This window comes from Myodes glareolus, chromosome 4, assembly GCF_982192425.1.
Source record: "Myodes glareolus chromosome 4, mMyoGla1.1, whole genome shotgun sequence".
In the NCBI taxonomy this organism is placed as follows: Eukaryota; Metazoa; Chordata; class Mammalia; order Rodentia; family Cricetidae; genus Myodes; species Myodes glareolus.
The window spans coordinates 61,168,728-61,191,230 of NC_142029.1; the positions used below are offsets into that span (position 1 = coordinate 61,168,728).

The window sequence follows — 22,503 nt, forward strand, 5'->3', positions numbered from 1 at the left end:
GATGTCTCTCAGATGTTCTCCTCAATCTCTGGGGGAGCAGGAGGAGCACATGACTCCAGACTCGGGGTGAGAGTTTGACTGCATTCGGAATTGCACAGTAGCATAGCCTAGGGACAGCTGGGTTCTGGGCAGGAGATAAAACGAAGATTTGCAGAGAGGAGAGAGGGGGCCCAGAAGGTGACAGAGCTGCTGGGCCATAGCCCCACTCCATAAACATGAGGCCACCTCCCCATCGGCCCCAGGGAGCCTCAGCAGTGATTTGTTTCTTAGCAAAGAAACATGGCTAGATGAGGAGTGACTGGGCGTACCTAAGTTAGGAGAACCGTCAACCTCGCTGTTGTACCCCAGGTCAACGAGTTGCTCCCTTTCACAGTTCCTTCAAGGGTATGGAGGTCGTTTCAGCCCAGCAATCTCCAAACAACCCTAGATCCAACAGACCTGTTTACTGTGGGGCTGGAAGCACTTTGGGTGACTGCCCACAAAAGAGAAAGCGCGTGGGGGAGCATTTCACACTCCATCTCCCCTAAGACATCTGTAGCCACACATGACCTTGGAACCCCTTCAGAAAGAATTGCATGAGAAAGTGACGAGGCCACATTGACCTGGCCCACAAGGGAATACGCTGTGGGTGATGGTGGCACTGATCCTCTGGCCAGAATGAACTCGTGCCCCAAGCCCTGAAATACCCGGCATCTTCACCACACGATCACAAGGCCGGTGTTCGCTGGCCCTGAATGCACTAGATACTATACTTTGAAGCTGTATGTGGGGCTAGAGAGATGACCGGGAGGTTAAGAGCACTTGCTCCACAGTCATGAGGACTAGAGTTCAGATCACAGCACCCACGTGACAAGCCAGGCGCCCTCTCAAAGGCCTGTGACCCAGCTCCGAGACTGGCAGAGGCCAAGGGCTCTCTGAGTCTTGCTGTCTTCCAACCTAGACAAAACAAGCTCCAGGTTCAGGGAGAGACCCCGCTTCAAAGAAATAGGTATAGAGAGAAGGAAGATACCTGGTGTCCTCTCTCAGCCTTTACACACACAAACATGCAGGCACACGCACACACATGCACACACACAGAGATACACACATTAACTAACTTATTCGTTAATAAATAATTAAATATTTTAAATGAATGTTAAGCCTTTTGGTCTAGGGAGAACACATTCTACTTTTGGTCTCTTTGGCATGCAAAGCAGGCTTTAAGAGTACATAAGAAAATCAATACTGTTTCTCCACAAAAGAAGATAATTGCAATATATTTAACAAAGGATTAATAAAGGGAACTCTTCCTTACAAAATCATTGAGGGAAATATTTTATATATATATATATATATATATATATACATGTATGTATATTTATAATCAGAGCACAAAACATAAATTCAAATAGCAAGTAAAATCTTTTAAAAACCAACTACACTAAAAAATTAAAGAAATACATAAAACAATAAGGTACCCTTCATTAATAAAAATTTAAAAGATTTATGAAAGCAGGTGCCAGTGAGCTTAGCAGGCATGTTTGTGTTATCCACCACCATGGGGCTCAGCTGCTAGCGGGGCTGGTACCTTCCAAGCCTACTGGTCTGCCGGACAATCACTGTCCACGCCATCCCCAGCTGATCTGGGCTCTTGGCTGGGCTGGAGCATGTGCTGGCTGTCAGCTGGTGGGCTGGCTGAAGACCAGCTGGTTTCAGATGGCCTCACCTGAGCAGCCCTGCTCTGCTCCCTGTGGTCTCTCACCCACAGTCTGGTGCACACACGGCGCTGTGGTCGGGATGCCAAGAGTGCAAGCAAGCATTGCCAAGCCTCTCCGGGGCTGAACTCAAACCTTGAATAGTAACACGGCTTTCACCGCATGCTAGCTGGCCATACTAACTCTTGAGGGCTGCCCACGTTCAAGGAGTAAAACAAAGCACTTCTCTTTGGGAAAAAGACAAAATGGGAGCAATTTTTCCATCAACTACAACAAGAATGGGGGGAGCATCATCCCCCTACCCCACTGGTGGAATCATAGATCAGTGGAACCATTCATGGGAAAGCTGACCAGTGTCAAATAAAAGCCTTAGGAAATCCTCATTCCCTTCAATAAGCTGGAGAACTTACCCACAGAAACTGGTGTGCAAAGTGTTAAAGATGCCTGTATCTACACTGGGCAGTGGCACACGCCTTTAATCTCAACACTCGGGAGGCAGAGGCAGGCGGATCTCAGTGAGTTCAAGGCCAGCCTGGTCTACAGAAGGAGTTCCAGGACAGTCAAAGCTGTTACACAGAGAAACCATGCCTTGAAACAAAGATGTCTGTGTCCCAATGCTCACCACAACATTGTTTATCATAGCAAAGCACTTGGGAACTGCAGGGCGTCCTCCACACACCGGGAATCTTAGCGAATACCCCATGAACACGTGACATGATGTGTATTCCACTGCCAGTGTGTGACATCCACCACACCACCGCAGGCCACGCCGCCTGACGGCGCTGGTTAATACTTCTCCTGGTGGCTGATTTTCATTTTATTGGTCGCTTCCATCACTGAGAGAGGAGCGCTGGAACCTCCGACTAGAACATACACTTGTCCGTTCTTCTTTATAATTCTGTGAGTGTTCATCCACGTATTTTAAAGCTTTGTATTCAGGTGAATATATATTTGACATTGTCTCATCTTGATAAGCTGGCTCTTCCCCACGCCTTTATAATACTTCTCTATCTCTGATTCGGTCCTTGCTCTGAGTAGGCCTGTCATTGAGCAAAGTGTCTTGGATTCACTGTATCTGAAAATGTCTTTATGTCATTCTCCCGTGGTGTTTTTATTGAACAGAGATGGTTAGTTTCTTTCAGAGTTTGTTAAAGATTCCACATCCTTTTGACTTCATTTCTGATTTAAAAAAAAAAATCTGTAGCAATCGGAGGTATAATGTATCACTTACCCTCAGCGCTTTCAGGAGAGTTTCTTTTTACTGGTGTGGTTATATCATGTCTGGACTTGAATCTTCTTTTATTTATCCTGCTTGGGGCGCATTAAACTTGAGCCCATAAGTGTATGTCTTTTGTCAAATTTGACGGGTTTGTTATTCTTCAGATACTTTTCTGTCCGCGATTGAGATGTCAGTGACATGAACGATGGGCTACTAACTATGGTCCTGTGGTGCTGTTGGCTTTCCTGGTATTCAGACTGGGCCCTGTGTACTGTTCTCTGGTTCTTTTCTTTGTTGTGGAGAACATTGTAACCTGTCTTCTATTTCAGTGTGAAAATCTTCGCTTGGTTCTTGACATCTTCCATTTCTTTTGCTGAGTGTTGTGTCTTTCCATTTATTTCAAAATGTCTTGCCCCTTACTTTCCAGAGCATGGCTGTTGTGTCATTTTACCATCTTTGAGTTAAATGTGGGTTGTCATGGGACTGACATTGGTTAGTATCTTTTCTTTCTCAAATTGAGATCTTCCTGGGTGTTGTGCAGAGTATCTTTAAGTGGTGGCCTTTGCAGGGCCTGCCTGCCTGCATGCATGTGCCATGCCGTGGCCAGTTCAGAGTGAGGACATTGGTCTTCCCCAGAGTTGTTTTCAGACTGTGGTACAGTACATGGGGTGAGACATGTGAAGGACAGCTCAGAGGTGGCCACAGGAGCTTTAGGGAGTTACACCCTGCAGTCTGCCTTCACCACCACTTCCGTTTCCTCCAGCCAGAAAGCTGGAGCTTTGGTCTTTTCACTCTATCATATACTCTTTAGAGTACAGGAACAATCAGCAGGGGAGATGGAGAGGGAGGGAGGGAGGGAAGGAGGGAGGGAGGGAGAGAGAGAGAGAGAGAGAGAGAGAGAGAGAGAGAGAGAATATGCATGCCATGTATGCCTGACAATTAACCTCACAGCTGCTCACATACCTGCCCATGGGCTGAATCAGGAAAATGTAGGATAAAAGGAAAACATGGCAGAGGGTGTTCCAACTCCCTGTGACAATTAGGTGTCCCATTCTCACTCTTCGAGTAGAAATTGAATTTTTTTTCTTGAGTACTCTTTTACATCCATTGTGGACTTCTGGGTTGGGGATGCCTGAGACCAAGCATAGGTGATGGCAGAGAGGAAATAGAAGCTAAACTCAATACTGATGTCTCATACCATGGCTTAGTTCAGGGTTCTCTCGCTGTGAAGAGACACCTTGACGGCAGCAACTCTTATAAAGGAAAGCATTTAATTGGGGTGACTTACAGTACAGGGGTTTATTCCATTATCATCATGGCGGGAAGTAAGGCATACACACAGGCAGACATGGTGGAGAAGAAAGAGAAGCTGAGTTCTACATCTTTCAGGCAACAGGAAGTGGTCTGTCTCACTCGGTGTGGCTTGAGCATGTGAGACCTCAGAACTCACCTCCACAGTGATACACTTCCTCCAACAAGACCATACCAACTCCAACAACACCACACCTCCTAATAGTGCCACTCCCTTTGGAGGCCATTTTCTTTCAAACCAGCACACACCCTGGTCATTGCCAGCCCACCCCCATTCTCTTATACCACTAACTTCCCAGGGTCTGCAAGTGTTTCTTCCCATGGATTCTACTTAGGGTGATGGCGGCATTAGAAGGGGTAGAGAGAGTGCTTGCTTTCCTTGTTTGAGTTATTCTGTAAAAACCCAGATTATCTACCTAGTCAATACAAAGATCTACAATGAGGTGTGTTCAGTTCTTTGAACATCTGTCACGGGTGGTGTGCCCTTCCTGGCAGCATTTGGTTGAAGATGTCACCTCGCCCTTTGCAGGTACTCAGCTGACGGTGGAAATCCACCCCCAGGACGCCATGCCCCAGCTACTCAAGAAGTTCTCTTTGGCGAAGCGTATGTATCCGTACAGTGCCGCTCGATAGAGGGTTGTCAGGGAGAGTGAGTGAGTCAGACTCCAGCTTGCACATCTTCTGAGAAAACTCAAAAAGGGGCTTGAGCCTACAGCCTGGTAAAAGGTGGAAGCAGGACTGTCCTGTCCAGGCCCGTTGCTTTGTCCTCTTCTTGTTGCTGTGGCCACCTGACGAGAATCAGCTTGAGGGAGGAAGGCTTGGTTTGGGCTCATGATTTGAGGATACACTGCCCATCGTGATAGAGAAGGTCTGGCAGCAGGAAGCTCCATGATGGCAAAGGTGTGCAGCTGGACTCCTTACTGCCTTGCATGGTGAAAGCAGACAGGAAGTAGAAGTAGGCTCTAGAGACTCAAGACCTGCCCACCAGTTACTCACCTCCTCCAGAGAGGCATCTACATCCTTCCAAAACTGATATCAGGTGGTCAAACACATAAGTCTATGGGGGCATTTTATAGTCAAAGCCCAAAAACCAGAGCCTGCTGTTCTGTGTAACATGAGGGGCCAGCTTGTTGGGGTTTCTGTCCCGTCCGGTACCCCAAAGCCAACAACTCCCAAGGAAAATCACAGACAGGACCCCATAAGATTATAAACTGATTGGCCCATTAGGTCAGGCTACTTATTAGTTCTTATAACTTTTGTTACCCCATTATCCCTATCTACATTAGCCACACGGCTCAGTACCTTTCTCAGCTGGGTAGCTTACATCTTTCCTCTCCAGTGGTCTGGGCAGAACTGGCAGAGGGAACTTCCTAGAATACTCCCAGTCTCTTTGCTCCACCTCTACTTCCTGTCTGGCTTTCCTGCCTATACTGCCTGCCTGGCCAATCAGCGTTTTCTTAAAATATGATTGACAGAATACAGATAATTCTCCCGCACCAGTTCTGTGTCTCTGTGATAAGGTCTAGGCAATGTGGCATGCAACCAATGGTGCCTCCCCTCCCCAGACTGTTGCCATCAGTGTTCTAAGATGCCATCTGTGGACCGCCCAAAGCATAGCCTACACAGTGCTTTCCACACCTCAGCTTTGTGACTTTCATGCATAAACTAGTATTCTTCCCAAGAGTTTCAAGCCAGCAAAGTGAGACTCAGCCAGGAGATATGACCATCCAAGAAAGTTACCTAACCAAGAGAGAAAAACCCAGGCACAAACCTGAAACCTCACTTTACCTATCGTGTGTGGCAGTTGTCAATCTGTGTAGGCCGGCAGGAGCACAGTGATACTCCATTCCTGCCTCTTGAGCTGACAGTAGCCATATGAGGAAAGCAAGCAGAGGAGGGAAGGCTGCAAGAGCAGCCAGGCTCAGGTCTCTCCCATGCCCACTCAATGAACCCAAACCCCCTGAGATCACCCTTGTAGTCCTCAACAGTCAGGACCCCAGAAAGGCAGCCTAGCATGGTTCCAGGGTCCACTGTATGGCTTCACTTACCCTTCTTTTGGATTACTTTTTTTTTTCATATAGAAAAGGAAGAAAATAAGTAAATCTTCCTTGCAGGATTATTCTGAGTTCCTAGTAAGTGCTAACTATTTTGAACCCTGTCATTCCATCTGAAGATGGGGGGAGGTTTCCAAGAAAGAAGAAGAAAAAAAGAACCTATTTCTGGGAATGGCAAGCACCTTCTCAGCTTTCAGTTCTTGTATTTACAGCCCTAAGTGGCCTCTAGGGGCTGAAGCCACCTGCCTTGGTGAGGCCGCCCCCAGCTTCACATGCTCTCATTAGAGAGACCGCATCTTCCTGACCTGGCTTGGAACCAGTGGCAAAAGCTCCTTTGCTTCTTTCCCAGGGACTCTCCTGATGGCTACCATCCCACCTTAACCTCCCAGAATTCACCACATCACCACATCACCAGGTCACTTCCTCCGAGGGATACATGACCTTCTGGGCCCATACCCATTACCTCCTTCTGTGCCTCTGTTATCATCCTTACCCATAGTCAGCTCTTGTCTTGGGGTGATCTGGAAGGAGCTAGTTTGTACTCTCAGTGTGTGCAACTATGTTGGAAGATGGCAGACGTAGAGGAAGCGGGGACCACTGATCCAGTGGTCCTGATGGGACATGTGGGCCTGACGAAGGGTATAAAGCACTGAGATCCAAGACCATCTGGCTCAGCTCAAGGACCATAGATCCCATCCCTGTTGTTCAGTTCCTGTGTCCCATCTCTCCTCTGCCCCCATGGACCTCACAGAAGGCCTGGCCACAGTGCAGTGGTGTGCGGGAATGGGAGTCTAGCCACAGTGCAGCGGTGTGCGGGGATGGGAGTCTGGCCACAGTGCAGGGTGTGCAGGGATGGGAGTCTGGCCACAGGGCAGCGGTGTGCAGGGATGGGAGTCTGGCCACAGTGCAGGGTGTGCGGGGATGGGAGTCTGGCCACAGTGCAGGGTGTGCGGGGATGGGAATATGAGGGAAAGCGTGAAGAGGCTGAGCAGCCAGGACGGCCGCCTAGCGAAGCATCAGTGCTTGCTTTTCTGTCCCTTCTGAAGTGTCTCTGACCTTTGGGGTATTGCAGGTTTACAAGGTGACAAAAATGGAAACATGAGACCCCGGCAGCCTGGAGGGAAAGATGCCCATGGTAAGTCCCGGGCCTTCTCTGGGGCCTCTTGAGAAAGCCATGAGTTGGCCTCATGGTCCAGTCTCCAGCCAATTGGTACTGGCTTACTGCGACATCAAGTGTCTGAAACGATCTGTGGATTTGGGAGAGTGTCATGATTGACTAGTAATGTCTGCCATGGACCCAAGTATAGGGGAAAAAAGCTATAATGTCAGATACCATCCCAGTGCTGAAGAACAATCCCTTCCGGTGACAGAGCAGTCCTCTGCAGGAGACACTAACATCCGAATTCAGAGTGATGATAATTTGGAGCTGGAAATGCAGCTCAGTTGGTAGAGTGCCCACCTAGCACATGTGAAACTCGGGTTCAGGCGTCAGAACCAGATCAACTGGGTATGCTGACATACTCCTGTAATCCTATAAGCCTAGCACTCGGAGGACCAGAAGTTCAAGGTCACCCTCTGCTACATAGAGAAAACAAGCCTGAACTAGAGACCCTGTCTCAAAAAGAAAGAAAGAAGAAGGAAGGAAGGAAGGAAGGAAGGAAGGAAGGAAGGAAGGAAGGAAGGAAGGAAGGAAGGAGGGAGAAAAAAAGAAGAAAAAAGTTAGCCTTAGATGGAAGACTTGGAATATAGTCATGGTAGAAAGCTTACCTCCAATGCACAAGGTTCTGGGTTCAATCCCTACTGTCACAAAAAATGCACATAAGTAAATATAATGGAGCGTCAAATATCCATGAGATGGGGAGCATGTGAGCAGGAGGTTAAGGCAGAGAAAGAAACACTGAATGGGGTGGTATGAGGTAATATGTGGTTTGGATTGGAATCCTGCTCTTCCCTCTAATCTGTCTTCCTAGGCCTCAGTTTCCCCCACTTGGTAGGCTAGATACTGTCTACAGCTCCATGTACATCTGCCTATTTTTGCTTTAAAATGAGAATAAGTTAATTAATGCTACTGGTGTTTTAAACGTCATCCTACAAAATCCTGTTTTTCTATTTGAATCTTACATAATCTGCTCAGGAGGTAGATTTAATGAGGCATGAATCATTGTGGGTATTTTGAATATAAAATATCAAATATTGTAAAAAAATGGAGCCAGGAAAGGAGGAACTAATACAATAGAATTTTTAACCCCATTTTAGAAGTGCTACCCTACACAGGAGCAAGGAAGAGCTAAACTGAGTGTGATGTGAAAGACCACTTGGTACCCACTTGTCACTCTGGTGCTGTTGCTGGGCAGTGATGGGAACTATTCTGATGAGAACTCTGAGAAGTGGGGCACTCAGCAGGAATTGGTCAGTTGTCCCCCTTCTGATGGAGGTGGTTGCAGTACGGCTGCCTTTGGACCACAGTAGCTGGGCTCATGGTTGTCTGCATTCATTGAGATATTCCAGCTCCAACTCCATGGGTAATCATGAGTCCAGTGATGTCAGCTCCTGAGTCCTACATCTGTCTCCCTGCACTGACTGGGGCTCTCCCACTGTATCCAATGGGAAACCCTAGGTAGCTGCTGGCCACAAACCAACATCAGTGTCCAGTTTCTCTCTCCCTTGCTACCCCTGTGGCCTGACTCAAAGTTTGATCCCCCACAGGGAGCCTCCTATGGGACCTGGGTGGCCAACTTTGCCAGGCTTTCTTGTACCCAGCATGTACAGCAAGTTCATGCTCATGGGACTCTTCCTGAGTGACAGTGCCAGGGTCCAACAACACTGTTGAATATGTCTAACAGAAAGTTTAAAAAACAAAAACAACCTAAATATCAGAGAGGGAGGGAGGGAGGGAGGGAGGGAGAGAGAGAGAGAACAGAGAGAGAGAGAGAGAGAGAGAGAGAGAGAGAGAGAGATCCGTAATTGTCTGGGCACAGTTGTATTAGCCAAGGTCTTTAGCACTGAATCTTCAGGATCTTCAAAATAGTCTCAAGTTCCTGTGGATCTTCAAGACAGGGATTGCCACAGTTCCCAAACCACTTTGCCCAAAGGAACCCTGCTAAGGAGGAGCAGCTCTTGGAATGAGCGTTTCAGCATAAGGAAAGTTAAACAGCCACATACCCTCCGAGTGATCGTAAGGCTTGGGCTCACAGCCTTCCTCCGCTATCCCCTGATGACCTGGTTTCCCTATGTCTCCAGCCTACCCCTGGGACAGGTCCTGCTTGAAATCTATGCCCCTGGATCTGCGGCACTTTGAGAAGCTTGATGCCTCTGCCTCACAGGTAGGAGAACTGGCCCCCTCGTTAAGGGCCCCAGTGGTGACTTAGAATTCCCTAAGTCATGATGACAAACCCACTTCCAGGCCCCTCTTGAACATGCCCTGAATAAACCAGACAGACGGTTTAGGACTGTCCTTTCACGGCACACGTTTGTCACTTTCCTATGGCTGTGGTCACATAATGACAAGTTAACGAAAGAAGCTTTGCTTGGGCTCACGGTTTGAGGAGCCACAGTCCGCTGTAGCAAGGAGGAGATTGGCAGTGTGAGCATGGGGGGACTAGATACATTGCAACCCCAGGCAGGAAGAGAACAGACAGGAAGCGGAGCTGACTGTAAAACCTCAAGGCCTGCCCTCCAATGACATACTTCCTCCAGCAAGACTATGAATCCTAAATGTCCCATAACCTTCTGAAATGATACCACCATCTGGGGACCAAGTGTTTAGATACGTGAGCCTATGGAGGACACTTCATATTTCAACCACAACAGGATGAGTGGGGAACAGAAGGCCCAAGGATTGTGTTAAATACATAGGTGCTATCTTAGTTGCTTTTTTATTGCTACGATAATACACCATGACCAAAAGCACCTTGGGGTGAAAATGATTTACTTCATCTTAAAACCTGTAGTCCATCATCCCGGAACACTGGAGCAGGAGCTCAAAGCAGGAAGCCTAGAAGCAGGAACTGATGCAGAGGGCTTACTGGCTTGCTCCCCCTGGCTCACTCAACTTGCATTCTTATAGTACCCAGGACCACCAGCACAGAGGTGGCACTGACCACAGAAAGTTGGGTCCTCCCACATCAATCATCAATTAAGAAAATGCACCATAAGCTTGTCCATAGGCTAATCTGGTGGGGATATTTTCTCAAGTGAGGTTTCCTCTTCCCAAATGACTCTAGCTTGTGTCAAGTTGACATAAAACTAATCAAGCATAGATATGCTTTAGTAACTATTAACTATGACCACAGGCTGCTGAAGCTACCCAGATGCCCACATGACTGCCCCAGATGGAAAGAGAAAAGCTGAGGTGGCTCTAGGACCTGACACTCAGCTGGCCAGAGCACACACCCTGTCCAACTCCCCCACCTCTACGCTTACCCCCAGACAGCCTCTGTCCTCCTGGGCCCCACTCCAGCTTCCTGCCTGCAGGAAGAGTGGCAGGCCATAGGAGGCAGTGTTAGACTCCCATACTCCCCAGGTGCCAATGCAGGCTGCTCCTTCTGCTCACAGGTAACAGTCAAGAGTGGTCTGGATGAACTGGTGAGTGACCTGCTCCAGGAAGCCCACAGCGATCTGGAAAAGGTCCGCGCCATCTGGATCTGGATCTGCCACCACATAGGTATACCACCAGGGGGCAGCACTGGGAGCCCTGGATTCCCCTTTCCCCCAGACTCCTGCTTTCGTTGCCTCCTCGGTGTGAGGAGTGAGTTAGGTCAGGGTGAAGGGTTCCCGAGGGCCCAAAGTAAGCAAAGAAGGTAAAAGCCATCCTCCAGACCTGGGCCTTCACCCCAAAGCTGCCTGGATTCCTAGTGAGTCTGCTCTACAGAGATGAGAACCTGGAACAGGCCATCTCCAAGAAGAGTGGCCACAGGCTGAGGAGAACACAGTGGTTTGAACACAGTAACAACACCAGAAGGTCTTAAAACAAATTCCAGGAAGGGCAGGTGCTCACCTCCTGCCTCCTGCTGTCCCATCCTTTTCCTTGGGCGCTGGCTTCCACCTCCTCCCAGGGTTTTCAGAGCCATCTCAGGGACCTAGGCCTGAGCAGCTGCCGACTGCTCCCCGTAGGACAAACTTGGGAATCTCACCAGGTCCTGACAAGCCACAGAGGGGACTATCAGGCTGACACCTGCAAATGGGGACATGGTGACCCACCAAATGGTGGGGTGGACCCTTGGTCCTTTGACATGAAGAACAGGCAGTGTTCCACCTGCCTCTCTGACGCTCTTTTGCCCTCCAGGTATAGTTTAGCAAACGTATTCACCTCCCCAAGGTCTGAACCTGAGGGAGGCTGCCTCCTCCCCTACACCACTGTCAGCTTTTTATTTATTTATTTATTTCAGACAAGGTCTCATTATGCAGCCCTGACTAGCCTGGAACTCTCTATATAGACCAGGCTGGCATTGAACTCACAGGGTTCTGCCCACATCTGCCTTCTGAGTGTTGGGATTAAAGGTAGTCACCATGAGGGCCAGCTGGCCCTTTCTGCTTCAGCCTCGACCTCCCTTTTGCCACCTACACAAAAGGTGGCATGTTCCATATCTGGCTAGGTTGGAGTTCTGTTTCTGTTCATGCCAGTTTCCTCCTGAGCACAGCTGGAGATGGAGGCCATGCTGCGTGAGGGTTCCGGGTTCCGTGGCTTCCCCTTCCTCTCTGAGCTGGCCTCAGTCCACTGGGAGCCCTGCGTGCTCACATCCCCTTCCTCTGTCCTCCAGAGTACGATGTTGAGGCCGCCCAAGAGAAGGACCGCCAGGCCTTCAAACCCACTGACATCCTGAGGACCCAGAAGACTAACTGTGATGGCTATGCTGGCCTCTTTGAAAGAATGTGCAGGTATGAAGGGCAGCCTGTGATTGGCTGGAGTCCCGGGGCTATCTCTGACTGTGTCCTTCTCTTTCTCCTAAAGCCCTCTGTGCCTCTGCCCCATACCAGGCTCCGAGCTTGAGTTTGCAAACTCTTCTTGGGAATCCAAGTGAGTCCTGAAAAGGTCAATTTCTCCCTTTTTAACACCAGCGTAATTGACTTTGAACCATCTGCCGGGCTTCGCCATGCATTAACATAATGGCAGATGAATGCGCAAAGATAATTTGGTTATAAAAGGCCCCTTTTCCGCCTTCTCCCTTCTCTCTGCAGCTGAAGGTTAAAAGAATGGCAGGCCTGGAAGCCAGAGGACAGTGACTACTGATGCCGAGGGGACTGTGAAAGGCTGTCCTTTGGGGAGGGGCAGGGGGAGGGACTTCTAGACGAGTCTACGGAAGTCTACCTGGAGAGACCCATTGGTAGGAAAGCTTGGGAGCCAGGTGGTGGTTCTGGCGTCTTTGGGCCCCATTCTAAGGTATATGGGCTGAGCGTCTGGCACAGCTGCAGGCCTAAGTGAGAGAACGGGCCATGTGACTTTCCAGTAACTCTAGACAGTCTCAAGGCTGGAGGAGCCATACTGATCCCTATAGCTCCCTATGCTCCCCTTTCAAAGTCTCCTGGGTTCTCCTGGGGAACAAGCAGGAAGTCCTGGGTGTCACCAGAAAGTCCCTTCCCCAGAAAGTGAGTAAGTGACTGTGTCTACAAACTTATGTGTGTTATATTAGGCTCCTGTCTCATAGCTTCTTATTTTGGGCGATACTGAAGAATCCAACCCACAGCCTTCCCCCAAAAAAGCAAATAATCCACCACCAAGCTACATCCTTCCTGTGATGTGCGAGGCAGAGTCTAGCTATGTAGCCCAGTCTGGCTTTGAACTCGCCAGCCGTGTGGCCCAGGCTGGCCTAAGTGCTGGGATTATAGGCATACAGCAACTGTTCTGATAACAACTCTTAATATGTTTATATCTCTATCTCGGGGTAGGAGTGCACATACATGCCATAACATCCATGTGAAGATCAGAGGTCAACTTCCAGGAGTTAGTTCTCTCTTTGTAACATGGGGTATTGAACTCAGGTCATCAGGCTTGGTGGCAAGCGCTTTTACCCACCGAGCCATCTTGTCAGCCCATTAATAGCTTTTTTTGAATTAGAGAGAAATCGCTCACTGTACATAATCTGCAAAATTGTACAAACAAGGAAAAGAAAACTAAGTGGCCCCGAATCCCCCACATGTCAATCGCGACAGAGACGCCCTTGTCCTTCCTGGTTCTCAGCAGAGTTATTCTCTGTTCTCCTTTCTTCCTCTGCCTTCCTCCCTCCCTTTCTGCCTTTCCCTGGACATCGAGTCGTCCACACAGCAGGCCTTCGGCAGGCATTTACAGCGCGAAGAGAAGCGGCAGGATATGCCCGGCAGACTTGTGTGTTTTCTTTTAAATAACCGAACACCCAATACGTTTTCAGTGCCTGCCTGGCATCTTTCAGAATATGGTTGTTTTCATAGGAATTTGTAGATTTGAAAACAGTTGGGGTTTTGTGTTTAATTTATTCATTTTTTCACAATTTCATGCATATATGATGCACTTCGATCAGATCTCCCGTGGTCCTCTCTTATTCTCCTCCCCCTCCCTCAAACTGAACCCCTTCTTCCCAACAGGACCCCCCCTCCTGCTTTCACATCTTTGGGGGCCACTGTGTTTAATTAGGATTGTCTGCATGAGTGGGGTTATTAGTTAAACAAGGGCAATTCACCACTGAGAAATATGACTCTCCCTCCTCCAGCAACCATTAACTACCAGTAGCTTCCCAGAAAAGGGTGGAGCCTTGTGAGCCCCGCCCCCGCCCTTGATGGACTGTTGTGGGCTCCTTCCAGCACCACTATAAGACTCTATAGGTAGCCACTAAGTGTCCTGCTGAGCACTTCTGTATCTCACCTAAGCCTCCTGGCTCCCTGTGCCACTGGTACCGTGGCCCAAAAGGCCTGGGCTCCAATCCCTAACTAACCACTTCCGGGTTTCCAGTCCTCAGTTTCCTCATCTGTGTATCAGGAACTGCTGCTTCCATGGTAACAGTAGGACTGTTGGGAGAAGGGAAAGTGCTGTTTGGAGGTGCCCCCCCACCCCGTGGACTTTGCAACCGCTTTTTTTTTTTTAACTTTCCCCATCTTTCATAAGTATAGGAACACTTTTGCAAACTTTCCTACAGAATCCGCCAGCCCACCCACATAGATTCAGAAAACTGACGCTTGTCTTGATTGAAACTGTCAGCTCTCTGACCTGGTTCAGATGCTTAACAATGGCCACATCCTGCCCTGCAGCTGATCATTAAAATACACCCCAACATTTTACATCAGTTATAGACTCAACCGAGCAGTGACCAAGCCCCAAATCCCTTGCACTGTGGGGATGCTGAATAATAGCTCCCAGTTCTGTGAATTCCCTTCAATGTTGCTGTAAAGATCAGTAATCCATTCATGCATGGCTTCCCTAAGTCCCTTCACCCCTGAAATAACTGCCAGACGTTTGGCAAATTTATTAGCGGATTCCTTAATAACTGCAGACACGCAATCCACACTGGCTGATTTAGTCTGCTGGACTGTCAGGGTGGCCTCTTAGAGAGGGTTGTACTCAGAGGCCAGCGCTGTTTCCTGCCCAATCCTCTGCCTGCTTGCAAGGCCTCATTAAAGACTGATTTAATAAAGTGCTTTGGTAAGGACTTAGATATTTCCAGGCGTTACCCGTTTCCCCCCGTCTTTCCTGAGTTTCCAGTATGACGTGTTTTGTTAGTCCCGTTCCTCGCCTGTGCAAATGTTGGTCCAGTTTCCTTCTGACTTTCTATCATTGGACATTAAGTCTCTCTTTAGCCTCCACTGCCCACAGCCTTAATTGATTCTGCCTAATCTCCTTGCAGGGGCCAAGGTTAATTCCCCAGGCTCCTGCCACCGAGTCAGCCTGCAGTAAATTCTCTCCCCCTGCAATCACAGCCCGAGCACCACCAGCTGGCAGGGTTTCCAGAGATTTGAGATAACCAGGAGTTTATTACCAGTCTGAGGCTTTGACACTGAGCAGACTGGTTGTCACCAATCATATGTCAGCAGCATTTCCATCCATCCATCTTCTAGTGTCGCAGAGAGCGAGGACAGCAGCATGTCTGCTTAGACGACTGCTGCTGGCCAAAATGGCCGCCATGGTCATCCAAACCTCTCGGAAATGTGCATTCCCCTGGAGCTGAGTAGTCTTTTTTATTCTTTTTCATCAGTGTCGGAACCTGACCCCAGAGTCTTAGGTATGCTAACTAGCTGAGAACTCTATCCCTGAATTGTGTCTCCAGTTTTTATTTGGAGACTGCATCTCTCTGAGTTACCCAGGCTGGCCCTCAACTCACTCTGTCACCTGGACAGTTTTCCTGCCTCAGTCTCCCGAATACCTAGGACTAAAAGCCTGCACACCCAGGCCTGGCTTGAATGATTTAATTATTGCCAGCTCTGACTTTGTCACATAAGACCTCTGAAAGGCACATCAAAAACTCCCCTTCCTTATAGATACACTGACGGAGGATAAGAACTTGAATTCTGTTACTATAGCAAATCATCTTTTAATTTTGCCATGTATCACTGAAAGCCTTACAAATTAAAACAGAATCTTGGTCCGTAAAAGTCCTGGTGCAATCCTAAAGCTCTCAGACTGGCTTTAGGACTGCTATGCCCCAGGTTTACTTTAGCCATTGGCTTGCTGTGTCCTCCACCAAGTCAGGGACCCTCTTTCTCGGAACCGCTGCTAGACAGGAAACCTCCGTGATCACGAAATGGACAGATATATAGCAAGGATAGAGACATGCCTAAGTTTGTAAGAAATCAAGTATACGTGTTGTGAGAGATGCCATTGCTTCTGCAGTATAGAAAGCACACTTTCTCAACAGAACAAGGAAAGAAAAGCAAGTTTCATTCACCGTGGTCAGAAGCTGCTGTGCACAGACTGTCTCTGCCTGCCCAGCCCTTCCCCCACACTGCCAGTAGGGCCTGGCCACTCACAGTCTATAGCTGCATCACACAGATCCTGTGGCAGGGCCTGGACCATGTCTGTATCAAACGACCATCATGGTGTTGGCCCATCACCTCTCCAGTCAGTACCCAGGAGCACACCCCAGCAAGCTGGCGTGCTCAGATTTTTGTAAGTGACAAGGAAATGCCTTCGTGGAAGCTAAGGCAGTTAGAGAAGCCAGCCAGGGTCACCGGATAATGCTGCCTTCCGTTTGCCTGTATCTCTGCTCAGTGCATATTCGACAGGCCCCAGGGGATGACCAGCTGTGCTTCTGAAATCTCCCTGCATTGATTGGGTCCCTGGGTCCTGGCCCTGATTGGGGCTGAGCTACAGCTTTTCTCCTGATGTTTTGGGTGTCTCAGGAGACTTGCTCATGGGTCTTGCATGCAAGTTGGCTTTGCCGACACCGGTACTGGTACTGTTGGAACTGTCTAAAGGAAGAGGTTCTACAGCCTGAGGTTGTTAAATAGATGGCCTTGGTGCTGGTTAGTCAAGCTATTCACCGGTGGAAACATTTCTCAGCCTCGATGGCTTCTTCAACAATTCTCCCAGCTCCTATTCCAGAGTTCTCAGCACTTTTCTTTCAGTCTGGGGTTCTCAGTGACAGTTCCCAGAACCCCCTGCTTTACAAACATGAGCACTTCCAAGGCAGCTGCTGAGCCTCTTCTCGAAACAATCTCTTATTGGGTCTGTGATGTGTCATGTTGTGCTGTGCCCCGGTACCCACTCCTGTGCTTGGCACACCATTTATACAGTCAGTGGTCTTTCAGTGACATGAACGAGTCACGGATCGTGCTCTGACCAGCAACCAGAGAGGCTGGAGGCAAAGCTACTAGTTCTACAATCATTGTTTTATGCATATGAACTATTTTACTTCCTAAAAGGGCTAAGGATTATTGACAACACTCTACACTGTGACTTCTGTCCAATTCATCTTGCACATGGCTGCCAGATAATAAAATATCCCCATGCCATACTCCAGCAGTGCATAAACTTACAGCTGAGTTCATTTTTCATCTTAGTTCTGCCACAGGCATTCCCCACGGCCCTTCCTCCCTCTCCTCTGCCTGTCAGAGGAGAATCGCCCCCTGGAGATCACTTCATGCCAACCATCCCTTTTGCCCATAATGAACCTAGCAAGGTCACTGCAGGTGACTGTTCAGGTAGGAATAGAGTCCTGATTCCCTGGCTACACCTTGTGGCCGCCCATGCCAGCGTGGAGCAATACAGGTTTGTGTCATTGCTGTCCTTTCTTCCTCCTGGGCGAGGCCAGGCCTTTCCTGCTACTCCACACTCGCTTCTTCAGCTCTTCCCTCTTCTTCTCCTTCGGGTGGAAGAATACCCCCCAGCACACTGTTTAAAACCGGCTTCTCCCAGGAGGAAGTCCAGACTGCTTACATGGGTGCGCAGTTTGCTCCAGCACCCAGAGATGGCGTGGACGCTAAGTGGTCCTCCTTCCTTCCTTCCTTCCTTGACCCCGGTGCTCTGAGCAGAGGGAGCCACCGCGGCCGAACCAAGCCCAGCAGTTCCCCTCACTATTTGCCCGCACTGTGAAAGGGGTCATTTCAAACACGATGGACTTCCCATGACCCTCTGCAGCAGACTGACATTTATACACACAACGTTCTGAGCATCCGTGGGAAATGATTCACTGAAGGGTATAACTTGTGTGTGTAGATTTTCCCAATTCTAAAAGTAACAGAATCATTATTTTAAAATGTTGGTAGGCTCCCCTCCCCTCTTTTCACACAGTACTGGAGATTGAATCTTGGGCCTCATGTATGCAAGGCATCCATTCTCTCCCTGAGCTACAGCACCCCCCCCCCGCCACCCCAAGGAAAAAATTAAGATGCAGAGGAATTTAAAGAAATAAAGCCACCCATAATTCCGTTACAAAGAAATCAAGGATCTCTCCCACGCCCTGTCCTCACTCTCCACACATATACACATTTCACCCAGAGAGTCTGTCTGCAGAGGCTTCCCGCCCTGAGAACCTTCTGCTCTGGGACTCATTTTGGACCATCACCAGCAGAAAATCCTGCCATCCGGGTCTAGCTGCTCTTGGTGTCTGTCAACAGGTTGTCCCCAAGTGCCCCTGAAGTATTTTCTACAGGGCCCGGCTGCTATAATCTTACGAGATGAGCTGGGAAGTAGGGGCCTGAACCCTCTTTGATGCTGTGGGCAAAAGGACAGGCCCCACCAAATATCATCCCCTGCGAGGAGTCTCAGTGTGAGTGGTCTCGGCGTGGCTCTGCAGGTAGAGGGAGGCTAAAGCTGATGTGGTAGCATGTGTGTTTATCCGCATGGGAAGCAGTGTGAGCCGTGAGGGTCTCTTCATCTTCATGATGACACATTTGCCCCAGTGACTCAACAAATAATGTGTGATTATTCTGTATTCAATGTGACACTCTGCTAAATATTCATCTCCATGGGAAAGCCTCTCCCTATCCGCACAGTGAACGCGTGAGCATCTTGCACCACTACTCTAAGGCCCTGTTGTTTAAAGTGATTGGGGGATTGGGACCCGATGCATCCAGAGGCTGCCCCGCGGAGCAGGCCCTGCTACCTGCAGCAGGCATCAGAGAGAGGCTCGGGGTCAGCACTGTGTACAGGGCAGGGCAGTTGCTGGGGCAGAGGGGCCCCACTGCGGACTCACTTTGGATATCCAGCACTCCGTAGGCTTGTGTGTTTACTGAGCTGGCTTTCTAGGAACACAAGAAAAGTGTTGGGGCAGTGCAAGTTTTCCTGATTCACAGAGCCAACACCGGGGCGCTGGCAGCATTGGGGCCAGCAGCTTCAAGTGGGCCAGACTGGCACTGCCCGTTCTTCCAAAGCCATGTTGGGGGAGGAGCTGCTGAAGAGGAGGATCAATGGGTGTTGGGAAGGCCCTTCAGGGACCTTGCTGGTTCAGCCTTGGAGTGCTGGCCACAGCCCAGATCTGCTTTTATGTCTCCAAAAGTGACTGGCACCCATCTCCCATAGTCCAAGTTCCCCAAAAGTGGTGCCTGCTTTGCAAGAGGAATATGCTGTTAAAAAAAAGAAAAGAAAAGACCCCAAAGCCAGGGCCAGGCAGTGTTTCCACTCATCACAGAACAGAGAGAGACTGCAATGGTGACTGTCTTGGTTAGGTCACTATTGCTGTGACCCATGACCCGAGCAACTTGGGAAGGAAAGGGTTTGTTCAGCTCACACTTCCACATCACAGTTCAGCATCAAAGGATGTCAGGACAGGAACTCACACAGGGCAGGAATCTGGAGGCAGGAGCTGATGCAGAGGCCATGGAGGGGTGCTGCTTACTGGCTTGCTCTCCATGACTTGCTCAGCCTGCTTTCTGATAGAACAGTCCAGGGGTGTTCCCACAATCAATCCCCCCATCAATCACTAATTAAGAAAATGCGCTACAGGCTGGTCTGCAGCCCAATCTTATGGAGGCATTTTCTCAGTTAAGGCTCCCTCCTCTGGTGACTTTAGTTTGTGTCAAGCTGACATAAATCTAGCCAACACAGTGGCCCAGGCAGTCAGTCAGTAAAAGGCATTAATGCAGCATGGTGTCTTCTGTTCTCTGCTCATGAAAACCAAAACTGAGGGCCAGGTATCCTGGCAGCCAATCAATTCTCCCTAGGCCAGTTCTAGATATACCAGTTTGCCTGCCCCTCCCATCCCCATGCAAATATGCTTGGGAGAGCATAGGCAGGAGCTGGGTCCCAGCTACCTCATACCCCCACCACCAGCACCCACCCAAGGTGTCCTGACTTTCCCAGCCTCTGTGTACAGCTCTTCCACGTTGTTTTTTCTTTTCCAAGAACATCTCGGTTTCCCTGCTCCCTGTGTTCTTGAGACCACCCTCACTGTTGTCCTCATTTTCCCTCCTGAGGAGCTGTGCATCAGATCATGTCAAACAGGCCCTGGGGAGACACTTCAGAAGTGAGCTGAAGCATCTCAGGGGAATAGCAAACAGCAGGGTTGCTGCCAGTCTACACAGACAGGACCTGGCCAGCACTCTGATTTCCCGTCCCCACCCCTAGCACTCAAGCCCTTTCTCAGACCCATGTCCCAACCCCAGGATCGCTGGTGTGCAGTGTGTCACCGTGCCTGGATACTCCAAGGGCTTTGGCTACCAGACTGGACAAAGTTTCTCTGGAGAGTTCGACCATGCCTGGAATGCTGTGTACCTTGAGGGCCGTTGGCACCTGCTGGACAGTACCTGGGGCAGTGGCCTGGTAGACACTACCACCTCCAAATTTACCTTTCTGTAAGTATGAGGCTCAGCTTTGCCAAGTGCCTGGTCTGTGTGTGTTATGGGAGGGGGGCACAGGTTGAAGGAGAGACACAAGGGGAAGGGGAGGATGGGCTAGGCAGCCTTGTGTGGCTACAGTCTCCTTTCCCCAAATCTGGCCCTGGATCACTTGTGAGGAAGCTGGAGGTTCTTGTCACCTCACCATCCACAGCTACATCTCTCCTCAGACTCCCCATGACTCCTTTCACCTAAACACAGAAGGCCATTGGGTTGGCCACAGGCTGTGTGTGAGCAGGGGCGGGGCTAAAGAACCTCACTGCCAGCAGCTAAGTGCTCAGATGCTCCATCTTCCCTCCACTTCCCATTCCAAGAGGAAGGAAGAAGAAGGATGTGGTTGGCAGAGAGGAGAACTGTAGGCGGAGCTTAGCCACCCCGGGGGCCCCCATGATACAGGCTGGACCATGGTCATCCTTCAAGGCCTGGCCAACCCTGAACTTAACCTACAGCCAAGCATGACATTCCTGTGGGTTGTTGTCCCTTGGCCACCTTAATCACCTTTATTCGGGAAACTGGCTCTTCTCTCTGATGTGCGCAAGTGAAACCTTGGCTCTCCCATGCTTATGCTACATACCTCTGTTACCCTCAACAGTGACCCCTTAGGCAGAGCAGAACATCCCTGAGCTCAAGCCGAGTCTCTCTTTCCTTCTCATTCCCCTACTGCACAGCTTCCCAGGCACAGGGACAAGAGGGGTTCCGTGGGGAACTAGAGGGCTGGCACCTTGCCTCCCCACCTCCCTATGCCTTCACTGCCCACACCCACTGAAGAAGAGTCTCCAGTGCCCACATTCGGACCACAGACAATACCCATTCCGTTCTATTGTAACCCCCCTCCAGTGGTTGGGTCAATCAAATAAAAGTGTCCCAAGTGTCTCCTGTGAGATTTCCAGACACAGGTAGGGGTGGTCAGAATGACCCCTACACATGGCTCCTAACCAGGTCTTCCTCCACTCCAGCTACAACGAATTCTATTTCCTCACCCACCCCGCCCTGTTCATCGAGGACCATTTCCCAGACAACAAAAACTGGCAACTGCTGAAGCCACCTCAGTCCCTGAGGCAGTTTGAGAATAACATGTACCACAAGAGTGAATTCTACAACAAGGGCATGCTGAGTGCCCACCCAGAAACGCCCATGATCCGGACAGGTAAGGAGAGGCAGGTGCACAGGCGGGGCACTAGTGACCGAAGTCCTCCACTAGAGGGGCCCAAGGGAAGCAGACCACCAGGCTTAGCTGTCTCCTGCGGCTGGCCTGAACTGACTCTTGGCACCCCCTGACACACCATGGGGGACCATGGCAGGGGGATGTTTGCATACTCTGAAGGTCAATGAAGGCCAAGACCTGATCCCAGAATCGCAGTAATGAGTCTCAAAGGGCTCTCATGTTTCCCATGATTCCCTGAGAATCCAGAGCCTGGTTCTGCTCTAGGCACACAAGGGAACTCAGGAAGGCTGCTCAGCCCACGTCCCCCTTCTCATCAGAGCCCCACCCACTTGTCGGCATCAGTTCTGCCACTAGAGGGCCTCCTTGCATCCCAGACAGAGGCCTGAGCTCCTAGAGGCAACCGACTAGGGTGACCTGAGGGATAATGGTGTTGACCCCACCCTACACTGCAGGGTGACAGAGTAAGGGGTGCTGCCGGGGGCATCAGGGAACAGGTACTTCTTGGCCCTTGAACTTGGCCCATGAGTTTCTTGACCTGGATACAGGACTCCTGTGGTCTCTGGCAAGTAACAGACACGTGGCAGCTCTGGCGGCTGAAGCAACAAATCCTGGCTGCTCACTCTGAATCTCATTTCCTGCACCTGAGGCTGCGAGAGGTCTACGGTCTCTGTTGTGAGACATTAAACCGTAAGAAAGACTCGAGCAGACCCCAACAGCGTAGTCGTCACGTCGCTGGGCTGAGTTTGCCTTTTTGGGAGACATAAAAATGTAAACACCAGATTTCTTAATTTATACTAATCTAAAACTCAATTCCATATTCATGCT

The 22,503-nt window shown here is 49.7% G+C and overlaps 1 protein-coding gene across 1 annotated transcript in view; it reads left to right on the forward strand.

Moving 5' to 3' along the window:
• Nucleotides 1-22,503, forward strand: part of Ky (kyphoscoliosis peptidase) — a 38,335-nt gene that overhangs the window by 10,088 nt on the left and 5,744 nt on the right. The window contains exons 4-10 of the mRNA XM_048417469.3: nt 4,754-4,828; nt 7,351-7,413; nt 9,519-9,601; nt 10,833-10,941; nt 12,038-12,155; nt 20,283-20,471; nt 21,470-21,660. Coding sequence (XP_048273426.1) covers nt 4,754-4,828; nt 7,351-7,413; nt 9,519-9,601; nt 10,833-10,941; nt 12,038-12,155; nt 20,283-20,471; nt 21,470-21,660 — 828 coding nt within the window. The remainder of the gene's footprint in view (nt 1-4,753; nt 4,829-7,350; nt 7,414-9,518; nt 9,602-10,832; nt 10,942-12,037; nt 12,156-20,282; nt 20,472-21,469; nt 21,661-22,503) is intronic.